The sequence below is a fragment of the Aotus nancymaae genome, unplaced genomic scaffold (assembly GCF_030222135.1).
Source record: "Aotus nancymaae isolate 86718 unplaced genomic scaffold, 86718_ANA_hifiasm-v0.15.2.pri h1tg000010l, whole genome shotgun sequence".
Classification (NCBI taxonomy): domain Eukaryota; kingdom Metazoa; phylum Chordata; class Mammalia; order Primates; family Aotidae; genus Aotus; species Aotus nancymaae.
In genome coordinates, this window is record NW_026988421.1 from 19,947,257 (window position 1) to 19,962,717 (window position 15,461).

At 35.6% G+C, this 15,461-nt stretch overlaps 1 protein-coding gene across 2 annotated transcripts in view; it reads right to left on the reverse strand.

Moving 5' to 3' along the window:
* The window catches only part of PDCD4 (programmed cell death 4), a 27,736-nt gene extending 12,311 nt beyond the window's left edge, over positions 1-15,425 (reverse strand). The window contains exons 1-5 of one of the 2 annotated variants that reach the window (XM_012450203.2): positions 15,344-15,425; positions 11,037-11,141; positions 5,744-6,046; positions 4,179-4,273; positions 2,120-2,233 (exon numbers count right to left, since the gene is read on the reverse strand). In XM_012450203.2, coding sequence (XP_012305626.1) covers positions 2,120-2,233; positions 4,179-4,273; positions 5,744-6,046; positions 11,037-11,079 — 555 coding nt within the window. In that variant the 5' untranslated portion in view covers positions 11,080-11,141; positions 15,344-15,425. Of the gene's footprint in view, positions 1-2,119; positions 2,234-4,178; positions 4,274-5,743; positions 6,047-11,036; positions 11,142-11,288; positions 11,321-15,343 lie in introns of those variants that run through there. The other variant, XM_012450204.3, reaches the window with a different exon arrangement.
* Between the last annotated feature and the right edge of the window lie 36 nt (positions 15,426-15,461).

Sequence of the window (15,461 nt, forward strand, 5' to 3'; positions counted from 1 at the left end):
GTATGTTACTATACTGAATATTGTAGACAACTGTAACACAATGGTTACCTATGTTAACACAGAAAAGATACAGTAAAAAGACTATATGAGACCACCAATGTATATGCAGTCTGTCATAGAAACATCATTACGCAGCTCACAACTCGTCCATTAAACTATATAATATTGCTAAGACTGGTATTAGGAGTTAACTAACCTTCTGCCTTACAGTCTATTATTTCTAGAAACATAGTGTTATAAGAATATGTGGACAAATTCATTTTATATTATCATAAGCTATTTATATTCTACTTCAAAGCCTTCTCTTGAAATAAAAATTCACTTTACACTTTTGTATCAAGTTTAAAATGAGATCTTAAACAACTGTTTTTTTTTTTTGAGACGGAGTTTCGCTCGTTACCCAGGCTAGAGTGCAATGGCGCGATCTCGGCTCACCGCAACCTCCGCCTCCTGGGTTCAGGCTATTCTCCTGCCTCAGCCTCCTTAGCAGCTGGGATTACAGGCACGCGCCACCATGCCCAGCTAATTTTCTGTATTTTTAGTAGAGACGGGGTTTCACCATGTTGACCAGGATGGTCTCGATCTCTTGACTTCGTGATCCACCCGCCTCTGCCTCCCAAAGTGCTGGGATTACAGGCGTGAGCCACCGTGCCCGGCTTAACAACTGTTTTTAAATGGGATTACTGATTTAAAATTCTAGGGTAAATTTAAAATTTCCTATTAGAAATATAATAGCTGCAGCTAATACTAATGTATCAGGCAGTATAGTAGCCACTTTATTTATCTTAATACTCGAATAACCCTTTGAGTATTAAATAATCATACCTATCATACTCAAAGCACAGAATAGTTAGTAGCTGAGGGCACACAGCTGGAGTAGCCAAACTGAATGTGGAATACAGGCAGTCGGACTCTAGAAGCTCAATTCTAATTCAGTTAATAGTGTCCTCTTCTTTAATCAAAGTTTTCTTAGAATCTTTAAATCATGATATACTACTAAGAGAGTGCCAGAACTATTTTCACAGCCACCTAACTGGCATCCTTATTAGTAATCTCTTCCCACTCACTGCATTTCATCTTCCTTAACTGCACTTTAACAACTAATCCATTACTCTCAAACATGATATTCCTCTTTCCTGGAAAAATATCTTAACTGGCAAACTCCTCACCATCCTTCAGACAGCTGAGAATCATCTCTACTATTGCTCTCTATTTTATGCTTTCCAAACACTACTGGCTAGCACTATGCAGTAATACATACGTAGTATACAATTGGTCTTATGCTACATAGGTAACAAGATTTCAACAGTTTCTGTCCTCATAGGACTCAGTAAAATTTTTCCTCTATTACAGAATGTTTCACATACTTTAATAATCTGTTTACATATAATTTCTTTCACTTGACTGGGCTTCAAAAGGCAAGAATCACCTATTACAAATTCTTGCAGTTGATACGTACTGAACAAACATTTGCCTTATATTAAAATCCTACAAATCCAAAGATATCAAACCTCACAGTATCAGACAAATCAAGAAAGTTCAGTCTAAATTTTAGAATATAAATTATCAAAGTTTTCTAAAGAGTTACAGTTGTATTACTTTAATCAATAATCCTAACTAGACCAATGGTTTTATTTTATTCCAGATTTACTTTATGAACAACTCATAATTATTCTTATGGTTTCTGTATATTCTTTTTCAAAACTTTATTATTTGTGGTGGGGGTTTTTGAACAAAGTACAAAGAGATTTTATCCTACTTCTGAATACACTTGAAATAAATGTCAAAAAAAATTAAAACTGTGTCAGGCATTCTTAACTGAGGTCTCTGAAGAGGTTTCAGGGGGCTCTTACGAGTGCCCTCAAACTGCTAAAATTATATCTCATAAATTACAAAAATATTGTGTTGTGTCATTTTTCAGAGAAGAAAATGGCATATAGCTCTCATCACATCCCAAATATATGCAATAAGATTTTATTCCATTTCCTAGAAATTCATTTATGCAAAAGAAAATGCTTAAATTTATTCAGTGACCCAAGATCATTCTAGATGTATTTTACTTATGAAAGATGTTTTCTCTCCTATATTAAATAAATTATACTTGCAACTTTAAACCTACCGCAACTTCATTAGTATCTCCATGCTCAAAATATTCCTGTATGATTGGTGTTAAAGTCTTCTCAAATGCCCTTTCATCCAAAGGCAAAACTACAGTTTCATAAACACAGTTCTCCTGTTAGAGGAAAAGGGAGTAAGAGTTATAAAAAATAAGATGCAAATAAACTGAAATTGTTGTGTAATTTTATTTTCCAAGTAGTTAATAATCCCCACTTAGCACAAGATAAAGACATGCTACATACATTGATCACTTATATAAAAATAGAATCCAGGCCAGGCACAGAGACTCATGCCTATAATCCTAACACTTTGGGAGGCAAAGACAGAAGGATCACTTGAGGCAAGGAGTTCAATGCTAGCCTGGGCAACATAGCAAGACTCTGTCTCTACAAAAAAATTTTAAAAATTAGCCAGGCATGGTAGCCTGCACCTGTAGTCGTAGCTACTCAGGAGGCTGAGGCAGAAAGATCTCTTAAGTCCAAGAGTTCGAGGCTGCAGTGAGTTATAATTCACTACTGTACTCCAGCCTGGACAGCAAAGCTAGATCATCTCTAAAAAATAATAATAATAGAATGTATACGTCACTGCTCTTTTACAAAATCAGAATACAATTAAGCCAATATATAGAAATGAAGCAGGAACCAAAGCCTTCATGATTAGCATTGTCATAATAAAAAGTATAACACGAAGATCAATGTTGCAGTGACACAAAACTCTCTAAGGAAAAAAGCACTGTTCATTTGAAATTTCAAAAAGATGATTAACGTCCATCATCAAATCATTCTTCTCTCCCTTGCAAACAAAGCTCTGAAATGTAGTCCCCTCTCCTTTCTATAGGGGTTATGTTCCAAATCCCCCCTCCAGAGGATGCCTTAAACCACAGATAGTACCAAACCCAATACCGTTTTTTCAATCTGATAACCTAGACAGCTACCATATGACGAATGTGTGAGTAGTGTATACATTATGGATACACGCTGGACAATGAAATGGCTCACATCCTGAGCAGGATGGAGTGGATGAAGCTGGGCAGTGGGAGATCTCATCACACTACTCAGAATGACATGCAATTTTAAACTTATGAATTACTTCTGAAATTTTCCATTTAATATTTTCAAACTACGGTGGACCATGGGTAACTGAAACTGCGGAAACTGAAACCATGGATAAGGAGGGACTGCTATATTTGCAACTTGTGACTGGCTTCACCCTAAAAACATATATTTGAAAGATTAACACATTTTTAGCGAAGATTCTACAGTTCTTCAATCCCACTGGTTTCATATTTTTCATATCATCTTAGAAATATTTCCATGTCCAACTATTAGTTAAAATAGTTAAATATATACATAGAACACATAATAAAAACAACCTAACATATACTTTTGACATTTTTCTGTCTAAAATTTCCATCACTGTGTCTTACCTTATGCAAAGACACAGTTGTCAAAAAAACATAATCATAACATTTGGGATTTGCTTCAAAATAATCCAAAACAGGGTGGGGAGAGGGGCCAACAGAAGGTGAAAAGTAAATGGAATGAAACAAGATTGCCTATGAGTTTATAATTATTTAAGTCTGTAAAGCTAAGAGAAGAGTACAAACAGATTATACTGTTCTACTTTAAACTTTTTTCCATTAAAAAAATATTAAAAATTTACTACTCGATCTATTAAAAATTTACATTTTCAGCATTATCCCTAAAAGAAAGATGCACATGTCCCCAAAACAAAATGTATTATATACTTACCATTCTAAACAGTAATATTTAACAGGAACCTAATAGCTGTATTCAAAAGATATTCTCAATTATCATTATTATAGAAACAAACTATATTAACAGAATTTACTGAAAAATGGCCAACTTAATAATCCTAAATGAATTTGTAAAGAGCTATTTTTGACTCTCTTCAGAAACCAAGTGAAAACTATGTATGTATTACTGTCAGTTTACTTGGTTTCCTAATTCAAAACATACATATATATATATAACTACAAACATGAAGTCAAAAAAGTTTAGAAACATTTTAAATATTACAGAAAAGCAAAGCACTGATACCTGGTCATCATCATAGTTAGGATCTTTGACATCTACCTCCTCCACATCATACACCTGTCCTGGCGTACCCCAGACACCTTTGCCTCCTGCACCACCTGAGAAAGTTTAGAGTTGAGAAAGAAAAAACACAAAGTTCATCAATTTATAAAATAATCCTAAATATTCTAATGTTAAATAACAGCTAAAAAACTGTATTTAATGTCTGTTAGTTTTTTTTCCCAGTTTTTCCCCCACTGGTTTCCTTTTTGTTCAGACCACTTTTTCAGTAGTATTTCCAAAAAACATTAAGTTGAAATAGCTTATAAAGTTAAAAACTAAAAAAGTAGATGCTTTAAAATAAAAGCAAACCCAAATAAAGATTTAAAAATAGCTATATTAGAGGACCTCAAAGGAGATGGTATTGTAGCTGAGCTCTAAATTTTATTTGACATTTCTTGGGACCAAGACAAAAAGAAACATGCTGGGCCAGTAAAGCATAGCACAGAAAACTCAACCAGGGAAAAATTATTTAACAACAAAGGACAGTAACCACCATCAAATATTTTAAAGTCAAATACCGTACTCTTTAAATATAAAAGTACACATTAAACTATACTTTACAACTAGCAATATGTTACAAATAAAGAAAAGAATTCTAATTGCTTTTTAAGAATTAACAGACCTGAAAACTCTATTTTCTAAATACAAAACAACCAACAGAAGCTTAACAATTCCAACTTTCAAAGTTGCTTTTCTACATCAACTTACTGAAATGTTTTAAGGACCAATACACATTATTTTTTAAAGAACTTTTACAGTGTCACCAACATTTCTGTTTTTGGAGGTTTCTATTTTGTATCTTGCCATCAGACCAAAACAGAATCTGATAACTAGGTTTCATTTTTACATAAATAATTGCAGAGCCATTCAACAAAAATAATTTTTGAAAGATCACAAAAACATTTTACAAGAGACCTTGGCTATAAATTGAAGTTCCCACCATTCAGAAACTGATGAAATCATTAGACAGAACTCTTATTCAAAAAATATTTGTCTACCATGTGCTAGTCACTATTTCAGGTAGTAAAGATACAGCAGTGAAACAGACCAATCCATTACAGAACCCAAAATAAATAAAGAGAACTCAGAACCAGATCTAGGAAAATATTACAATTCAGATCTAGACATTATCAATCAAATTTATATTTGTTATTAGTAAATGGACAAATCATATTAAATGATAGTATGACGGATTTCTGACTCCCTTCAAACTTAGAGAACATAAGCAAAACTCCTAACAGCGAAAAACATCAGTGTATATTTTGTTGGAAATAAACTGTAACATTCTGCTCAAGAAAATTAAATCTATTCAAACAAGAAAAAAGATCAACCTAAAGAGAGAGTGAGATGGTCCTCACAGTATCACTAAGTAAAAATATATACAAACTGTAAAGCCTTATATTATAATGTATTATTACTGTTTAAATTTCTCTCATTCCTAGAACAAGGAAATTGTAATACAAGAACCAGACAATTTTTTTTTCCACTTGTTTATCTTCCATTTGTTGGACATGATATATACCAACCTTTCTTTGGTAGTCCCCTTCCTTTCCCAGATCTGGATCGCCTATCCAGCAACCTTCCCTTTGGACTAGTGGGCACAGTTACTCCACTTCTAAGGGCGTCACTCCCATTGTCGCTGACCGAATCACCTCTGCCAGAGTCCCGGGATGAGTTTTTCCTTAGTCGCCTTTTTGCCTTGGCATTAATTCTAGCTTCATTAATGGAGGATGCTGAAATCCAATTTCCATTTATTTCATTCTTAATTTCCTCAGTCCCAGTATTTTCTTCATCACCAGAAAAGAGAGAGTCACTTAAATTATCAGGATCTTAAAGAGAAAAATGAAGAAAGAAATTTCTAAGTATTTTAAGTATCTACTGTTTTACAGATAGATACTTAAGTGGTAAGTTAGATTAGGTTGAATCACATGACATTACCAATTTTATAGGTAAATTACAGTCACATATTGGGAATTTCATCTACTTCAATCTAATAAACAACAAGTAAGTAAGATTACTTTTTACATTACCAAGAAAAGTAAACCAAGGCACTGAATTTTAACAAAGTTTACTGAAAGAAGCATGTTATTTCACGTATTTAGATCATAAAATCTATGCTAACAGCAACACCAAATATAAAACCCTTAGACTTTTGTGAGCTAAGAGAATTAAGCAATTGGAGACATTTAAAAAAAGACAAAGCATCTTGAGAAGAGAGATGAACTAATATTTATAGAATGCCTATAATTACTTATCAGGCACTGTGCTGGACACTCCACTCCATCATTTATTAATGCACAAGTTTGGCAGTTAATTATCATAACATTGATACAGATAAGGAAACTAAGGCTGAGAATGTTTCAATGATTTGCCAAACATCCATAACCAGGTATACTTGTATTAGTAATCCGTAAGAGAATGAAAGGCATTTAGCAAATACTTAATCGCATATAATTGTGAAGCTGAACTGCTGATGCTTTACTGCCTTCAAGATAAAGCTTGCTTTCAAGAAAAGCCATCATCTCAAAGTCCTAATTCATCTCCCTTAACTTTTCTCGTATTAGTTACCATCCTGAAAATCTTCCAGCCTATATAAAGTTGATTCTTTTTAAAGAGATCAACATACTGGAGTTCTCAGTGCTTCCCCTACTTAGAATGTCACCCTCACTGTTCTTTCCAGTTATTAAAATCCTTTAGGATAATAGCCCAAGTTTTACTCCCTCCGTTAAAACTTCCCCTTCAACTCTAGCTACAGTACCACTAATTGCTCACCTACTATTCATTCAACACGTCATGGAAATCACTTTATTTCTTTCTATATAGCAGTCTTTTTCTTCCAACTAAGTCATAAGCTTCAAAGGAGAAACCACAACTAGACTGTATATTCTTCTTTGTATCCCCATAACCTAGCACAGTGTCCTTCATACTCAAATTCCATGGAGATCAAGTGGAGGCACTTGGCTTTGCCCTTAAAGCTCTTTAAGTCAGAAAGGCTACTGAATTAGCTACCACTGGGCCAGAGTTTTGTTCATTATGGTTAACTCAAATTAGAGCTGAATCACTCAAATCATTTTCTATATGCCTATAGATTATGGTAACATGTCAGGTCTACGTGCATGGACTTTAACATGTTTTAAGATATGTTGAAATCAAAAATTTTCAGCAACCTATAAAAAGGATGCATGTGTTTAAGTCTTTACAATTCTTGACATACGTAGGAAGTTAGGAATGTTTTGTTTTTAACAAAATCATCAGAGACAAATTATTTCACTAGTTTCTTAAGTAGTCTCCCTGACTCCACTATCCTAAATGGAGACTGATTTTCTCAAGTATGCCCTCACTGAAAATCCTTTAAAAGTATTCCCATTATGTCACAAAAAATGTAAACTCTTTACCTTGTAACTTAAGGTCTTTTATGATCTTGCCCCTGCTTACACCTCACCAGAATCACCGCTAACCACTCCCATGCTCAAATTGTCAGACCTTAGGTTAGATACCATAGGGAGGAGATGGGAGGGATTCATTTGGCAGAAGAATACAGAGTATATTACAAAAAGAGAAAGTATAAAGTGGGAGACCTGCTAAGAAAATGTTTCAGTAATTCAGTCACAAGCTAACTGGACCTGCTAAGAAAATGTTTCAGTAATTCAGTCACAAGCTAACTTAAAAATTTTAAGCAGAATGTATCTAGGATTAAAGAGAAGTGAAACAATGCCTTAAAAGTTTTCGAACTGGTAAGAAACTGGTGTTAGGATGGTGTGTTTGAAGCATCATCATAACCATCAGTAGTAATTACAGACTTAGTGGTGGCAGTAGTAGTAGTACTGTTTCATCATTACCATTACTACTGTTATCTATTAGATACCAGGTTCCATACTAGCTGGTACCTATTAGATACCAGGTTCTATGCTAAGCACTTTACATATGTGGTCCATAAGCCTCAAAAAACTCTATAAAAAAACTGTTTATCCTCATTTTACAGAAGGAAGGTTCTTCACAGAGAAGTTACATATCTAGAAAGAATTATGGCTAGGTTTCAAACCCACATTTTTAATCCCATATAACTACAAAGTAAAAAACTAGAATACAGCAGTGTTGACAGCTAAAGAGACAGAGATGAACAAGAGATCGAATGTAAAGAAAGATAAACAAAAAATGATTAAGTAGAAGGAGACAGAAAGACCAGTATCAGATAAATTAGATGACATTTTCTTGTAAGAGTGAAATGGTTGAGAAAAAATTAAACATCTACCTGTAACATAGTGCTTTCATCATTGTACTACTAAGGTGAACCACAAAACTGGTCCAGAAGATACAGGACTCACAACTATAATAAACGGTCTTAAACTGTTCCTTGGAGTATTCAATTTAAATATATCTATTTCCTATAATTGAGTTTTCTTTTCTTAAAACATTTTAATATCCTTTCAAATATGTTTGTGTCTCTGCAGCAGTAAACATTCTCTCTCTAATTTATATATTTGACCTTATAATTTTTAACCCATGTTTACATTACTTTTTTATATTTTGTTATTTATATTCGCCTAAGTGCTGGAGTTCCATAACCACTATTGAGCTGACTTTAAGAAAACCACAATTAAAATGATAACCTAAGTACAGAATGTGATGACTTCAAAATTGTTTTCTACTGCATACAATTCACTCTTTCTGAATTCTGACATTGCAATAGTAACCACTCCAATTGTATATGACCACAGCACCAGAAAATCACATTTTCAATTACTGGTGTCCAATGAGTGGCATAATTAGAATAACAAAATTACCACCATTTTCACATATTACATACCTCATATGTGCTTCACAGATTTAACACACAAATCCTAACTGCAAATCTATACAGAGGGTATTTATACCCCACTTTTACACATGAGGAAACTGAAAGTCAGAATAAATAACCTACTTCCTCAAGGTAAAGAGTGTGACTTGGACTACTTCCTATAGAAAGAATTTACTAAAAAGAGAGTTAGTCTTAGCCTATCCAAATATTGAAGAATAAGTCTTTTAAGGCAGTGCTGGACAGAAGCACTGAGAACAGGGTTAGAATTAGGTCTTAATGCAGATAGGAATCAAAAAGTATACATCTTAAAGCTACGTTGGCCGGGCGTGGTGGCTCACGCCTGTAATCCAAGCACTTTGGAGGCCAAGGCGGGCGGATCACCTGAGGTCGGGAGTTCAAGATCAGCCTGACCAACATGGTGAAACTCCGTCTTAAAAAATAAAAAATAAAAAATGAACAAAAAAGCTATGTTTCTATTTCTAATAGAACTAGAATGCAAGACACATAAGAAATTTTAAATTTTCCAGTAGCCACATTAAAAAGTAAAAACAGGTGAAATTAATTTAAATTTTTTATTTAATCTAATATAACCATAATATCATCTCAACAACCAAACAATATAAAAAATTATAGAGGTTGTTGACCTTCACCTCAACTCAGAGTAGCCACACTTCAAGTACTCAACATGTGGCCAAGCGCAGTGGTACACATGCCTGTAATCCACCTGCTGAGGAGGCTGAGGAGAGAGGATCACTTGAGCTCAGGAGTAATAACAACCACATGTAGCTAGTGGTTACCGTACTGAACAGTGCAGAAAAGCAGCAATTACTTATATGTAAAATACATTCTTAAACTGTATTACCATCCCCAACTCAATTAAGTAGGTAAATATTACCCATTTATAACCCTAAGGAATACTCACATAGCTATTGTATATAGCAGCACAGAAATGATCATTAATTACATAAAACTTTTTTTAATTTTTTAGCATACTTTTAAAAGATTTGTAAATAAACAATGGTGAAGAAGCTTCAACTTTAATGTTTGTTCAGATCAAAGAAAACAATACACATTGTAAACAATAGTGAGTTAAGTCATTAAAGAAACAAAGATGTAGTATTTAGTCATGAAATAAAATGACAGAAAATAAAGAGCTTTCAATATTAATAAAATTATAAAGCAAAGAATTATCTAAAATATACCAATATGAACTGTTCTTACTATTCAGATATTGCATAATTCTAATTAATTTTCTGGGGAGATTATTCCAAAAACTATAAAGACATTTTAAGTTGTCTCGTGTTACTCACATCTGGTCATCTATTCCACAAAATTTTGTTTATTTTTACGATAACAATATGCTACTGAAGCACCAAGGAGAATTAGGGAAAATACCATAAGTAATTTATAGTATAAAAATTATTCATTAGGAAAGATATTAAAGATACCAATAAGTATATTACAGAAATCACTAACTAGCCCATGTGAAAATAAGTAGGCGCTATTCTTCTCCATTCTGTAGTGTATGCTTTATTATAAACAGTGGAGAATAGGAATGTATGGAATGTGAAAGGATAGGCAGAAAAAGAGGACATGTAATGAATTTCCATGAAAAGAATCATAAACTTGACTTTAAAAATAATATAGCCTGTTTTCTCATAGCATGAATAAAACAGTATTTAAAGTAAAGATAGTTTTTCTATCATGTTTTTACAAAATATGGAATGGCCTGAAGCTTCCTCATAACACAATCAAGGTTCAAGATATTCAGCCTGGGCAACATAGTGAAATCCTATCTCTACAAAAAATAAAAAATTAGCCTGGTGTGATGGCACAGGCCTGTTGTCCCAGCTACTGAGGAGGCTGAGGTGGGGGAAAATCCCTTAAGCCCAGGAAAGTCAAAACTGCATTGAGCCATGATCACACCATCACACCACTGCACTCCAGCCTGAGTGACAGAGCAAGATCCTGTCTCAAAACAAAGAAAAAAAAAAAAAGAAGAAAAGGATATTCTTACTTACCTGCAGGGTTTACATTCAGTATCTGCTCATTTTCTACATCCATTTTTCCTTAATTTCGTTTGCACCGATTAAACAAATTACCAAATGGAAATCTTCCTTCTGAATCTGTTTTTTTAGAAGAAAAAAAGAAAGCTTTAACATCCTTTAAACTGATGTGATTTGGCTGAATTAAACTTACTTAAGCACATTGTAAAAAAAAAAAAAACATAATTCCATTAAATAAAAGAGTTCACTTTACTTTGAAAGACTTACCCTAATTAACATTTGGATCCAATCTTCTTGATAAATTTATCTAAGTAAAAAAAAAATCCCAGATGTTTGCTATATATGTTTACTTCAAGTTAAAGAAATACACACATACATCCAAATCTTTTAGGAATACCAAGCCTCAAAATTAATCTGATATACATATATAGGAATATAAATACTGGATACTGGATAATTCCCTACCAATGAATTATGAGAACTACTCCAAAATAAAAAAAAAACAGTTTTAGTTAATAAAGAATGTCACATGACTGTGTTATTTTTCACATTACGGCTTATCTGAAAGGCAGATATATTTGCCACTCATTACCTAGGTTTCTAATTACTAGAATAAGACTTTGACATTGGGAGAAACTTTTAAAATCAGCTTTTTTGACAATATCATTTATATGAGAAATCCATTTTTTTAAAATCTGATCGTCTCAGAAAGGAGTAAGTACAATGACATAAGCATCTCAGTATTTTAGGCCTCAGTTTCAAAATGGCCTAAAAATTATTAATTCTGAAAGGTTTGATGAAATCAGTTACCTTTCAGACAATTCACTTAGTGATATAGATCCAATAATTTTATATTAAAGAAATATCAAAAGTATTCAAAAAATATGTTAGTAGAAAGTGTAAGCAAATTAAGATTTCAGAGTCTCTCTAGAAGTATTTTTTAAATAGTGGTTTAGAGTACTTAAGCGTATGTTTAAGTCACATAGGTGATATTAAGTCCTTCCTGTCATTTACAATCATGTTGCTAGCAGTGTTCTCTTCAGAGATATAAAATGCACAAATTAGTGAAAAGGCCTAATAAATTAATTACAGAAAAGCACATTTTTTTTCCCATATAACATAATCTACTGTTAGATGTCATTTTAGGATAACAATGATATATGCGAAGCCTCCTGCTGGGACTCAAAGGTGAAACTGCTTTTTTTTTTTTTTTTGAGACGGAGTTTCGCTCTTGTTACCCAGGCTGGAGTGCAATGGTGCGATCTCGGCTCACCACAACCTCCGCCTTCTGGGTTCAGGCCATTCTCCTGCCTCAGCCTCCTGAGTAGCTGAGATTACAGGCACACGCCACCATACCCAGCTAATTTTTTTTTTGTATTTTTAGTAGAGACGGGGTTTCACCGTGTTGACCAGGATGGTCTCAATCTCTTGACCTCGTGATCCACCCGCCTCGGCCTCCCAAAGTGCTGGGATTACAGGCGTGAGCCACCGCACCCGGCCCTGAAACTGACTTTTAAATTCCTCATTATAAACTATTATTTGTTAACATAAGTTCATAGCCCTTTACTTCAGAAAAGGGTATTATTTTGTGAAACAAAAACAAATGGACCTTAGGTTAAAATTATAAGCTTCTTACTATGGCATTATCCTCAGACTAACATGCTATCATATTGCTTGGGAACTTAAGAAAATTGTGAGATCATTCTCTAATTCTGTCTAGATTAAATTCATATATGTTATTCTTTATAATCACTTTTCAATATAACTTCCACCAACTTTAGATTTGAAAAAAAATCTTAAAAATATGTATATAGAGATTCATATAGATATATGAACAAAAATGGTTTGCAAATTTAAACATTTAGCATCCTTCATGGCTGAAAAGGCTACATTCTGTTTCAATTCCATGCCTGAACTACCTAGATAGGAAAGGAATAATGTCATATGATGTGTTTGAGTTTTTTAGAGTTCTATTATAAAGTCTTTTTCATTCTTGATTAAAGTATAACCTTTGAGAGAATACTTTCTGCAGAACCTAGTAAGTGAAATGAATATAACTGATGTTTAAAAAGCCCTTTGCAATTCAAAAAGAATTTTACATGTATTATTTAGTACCTTACAGAACAATCTTCATGTAGGTATTCCACTTTACACACAACTAAACAGATTCAGAGAGGGTAGGTAATATGTCCAAAGACAAACAGCTGCTTAGTTTGAGCCAGGATGAGAATCTAGACCTTCCAAATCCAGTACTGTTTGCACAAGTTCAATCCAAGATTTTAATATCCCATAGGAAGATTCTTTTTTAGGGTTAAAGAAGCTTATTAAAACAGACTTCTGCTGTTAAATCAAACTTTTTAAAATACTGTTTTCCAAACACTTAAAATAATTATTTTAAACTATTATACAGAAGGCATTCCATCAGACAAAACTGTCAGGAAATGAGTATCATCTCTTACCTAATAAAAACAAAGTTATCTTAATAAAACAAAAAGTCCTGTGTTTTTAGGCAATGATAACTCGATCGATAACTCGTCGTATTTGAAAGCAACAAACACACATTTTAAGAGTTCAGATAAAGATAAGACATGTTCCACGTTTTTACTCTCTTTAAAACTAGTAGGACTTTTTTTCCAATTTAACAACCGTTAACATAATTGGCCCAAACAGGAAAACACACGGCAAAAAATCCAAGCCCTATTTCCTTCATACTAACCTATAAAAATGAATTTTCAATGAGAAAACTATACATACAAGTTAGAAGAAAATGAAGGCTGACATTAAACACTGTTCTTTTCTCCAGTGTGTCATTCAATTGCCAAGACATTCCCTAAAAGACCCTCCACTCTCCCACAAAATAAATATATATATACATGTATATTTGTATGTATTTCCTGAAATATACCTCATAAATTGCTCTGGCATTTTGGGGAGTCAAGCTTTGGCCATTTATTAACTAAAATTACTTATATTCATTCTTCGGCTACGGCCAGCTAATTAGCAGCTTATCAGCTAAAAGCTTTGTACCACAATAATGCAAAAATGAGCACTACAGAAAATATTCAAGTGGCATTTATTTTTGCAGTCCTAACAATTATTTTTCCTCTCACATTAGTATCACGGAAAAAGCCAATCAATTATAATTCAAAGACACTTACTGAGATATTAAGGTATTCAATAAACCTATAATGAAGGAATATTAAGGGCATAAATACCAATAAGTCCTTGTTTAAAAAGCACTTGGTGGTTTCCCAAAAAAACAGCCACGTTAAGAATATCAAAATTGTGGGTCGGGGGCAGAAAAAAAAATATCAAAATTACAAAAATTAACAGTAAAAATGCAAGTTAAAAAACAGGGGAAACCCCTCTTTTCCCCGACACCTAGCTGCATTTCTGATCGTTTTCATCATTTGTAGACACTACACAGTTGCTGGCTACGTAGCAAGTTCTCACAAGAGGAAGGGGGAGGTGGGCTAAATTGACGTCTGCAGACAGTTTTAAAGCTCTTGCAAAACTCCATGTACGTTACAGCACCAAACTGACAAATGCAGCAGATGGCATGCGTTTCACAGAAAGGGGGCTCCCTTCCCGGCTTTGTTTTCTCCGGGAGATTTTATTTTACCTAAACTAAAAAAAGAGACCCTTTGCCGGAGGGCTGGAGCGGCGAAGGTCGCAATGGGCGGGGGAGGCCGGCACGTTTGCGCCTCCCAGCGCCCCGGCGAGGCGAGCGCGTGGCCCCTCCCCACAGCGGCCGAGCCCGCTCCCTTGCAGCGGGCTCAGGCCCGGACCCCCGAAGTCCCCAGCCCTGGGCCGGCCCCCGGAAACTGCTGGGCCGGGACCGGGTCTCCGGGGAGATGCCGGGCAGGGGGACGCATCTTCACAGGATTCCCAGGGAGGGCAGGGGGCGGGGAGGGTGCGAACCTTCCTCACAGGATTTCAGTCTCACCGGAAACACGCCTTCCAATCCCGACCCCCGAATTCAACCTCCGCCAGAGAGGGAGGAGGGTTGAGGGGGGCCCTCGCCGGCGCGCTCCCTCCTCAGTGGGGAGAGGGCTCCGGGAGGGGGCGGGCCCGCGTCGCCACGCTCCGGGATGGGCCCAGAATGAGGGAACCGGGCCGGCTTCCTGCAGTCCGGGGCATTGGGGCGGGCGCGGCTAGACCTGTGGGGCTACGAGGAGGCAGCCGGACCCCAGCCTCGCAGGCTAGGACCTGTCAAGGCCGCGGCCCCCACGCCCCCTCCCATCGTGCGGCTGCCTCCGAGGGGGAATGAGGGAAAGGGCGCGATCTTCCCGAGCGTGCGAGCCGCGCCCACTGGTACTGACCCCTCGGGCCCCCGCCGCTGCTCGCCCAGGTCCCCGGTCTGCCGGCCCCAATCCCGCTCCTCTGCCTCCGCCGCCTCTGCCGCCTCCGAGAGTCTCTGGCCCCTCTCGCTCTGTTTGT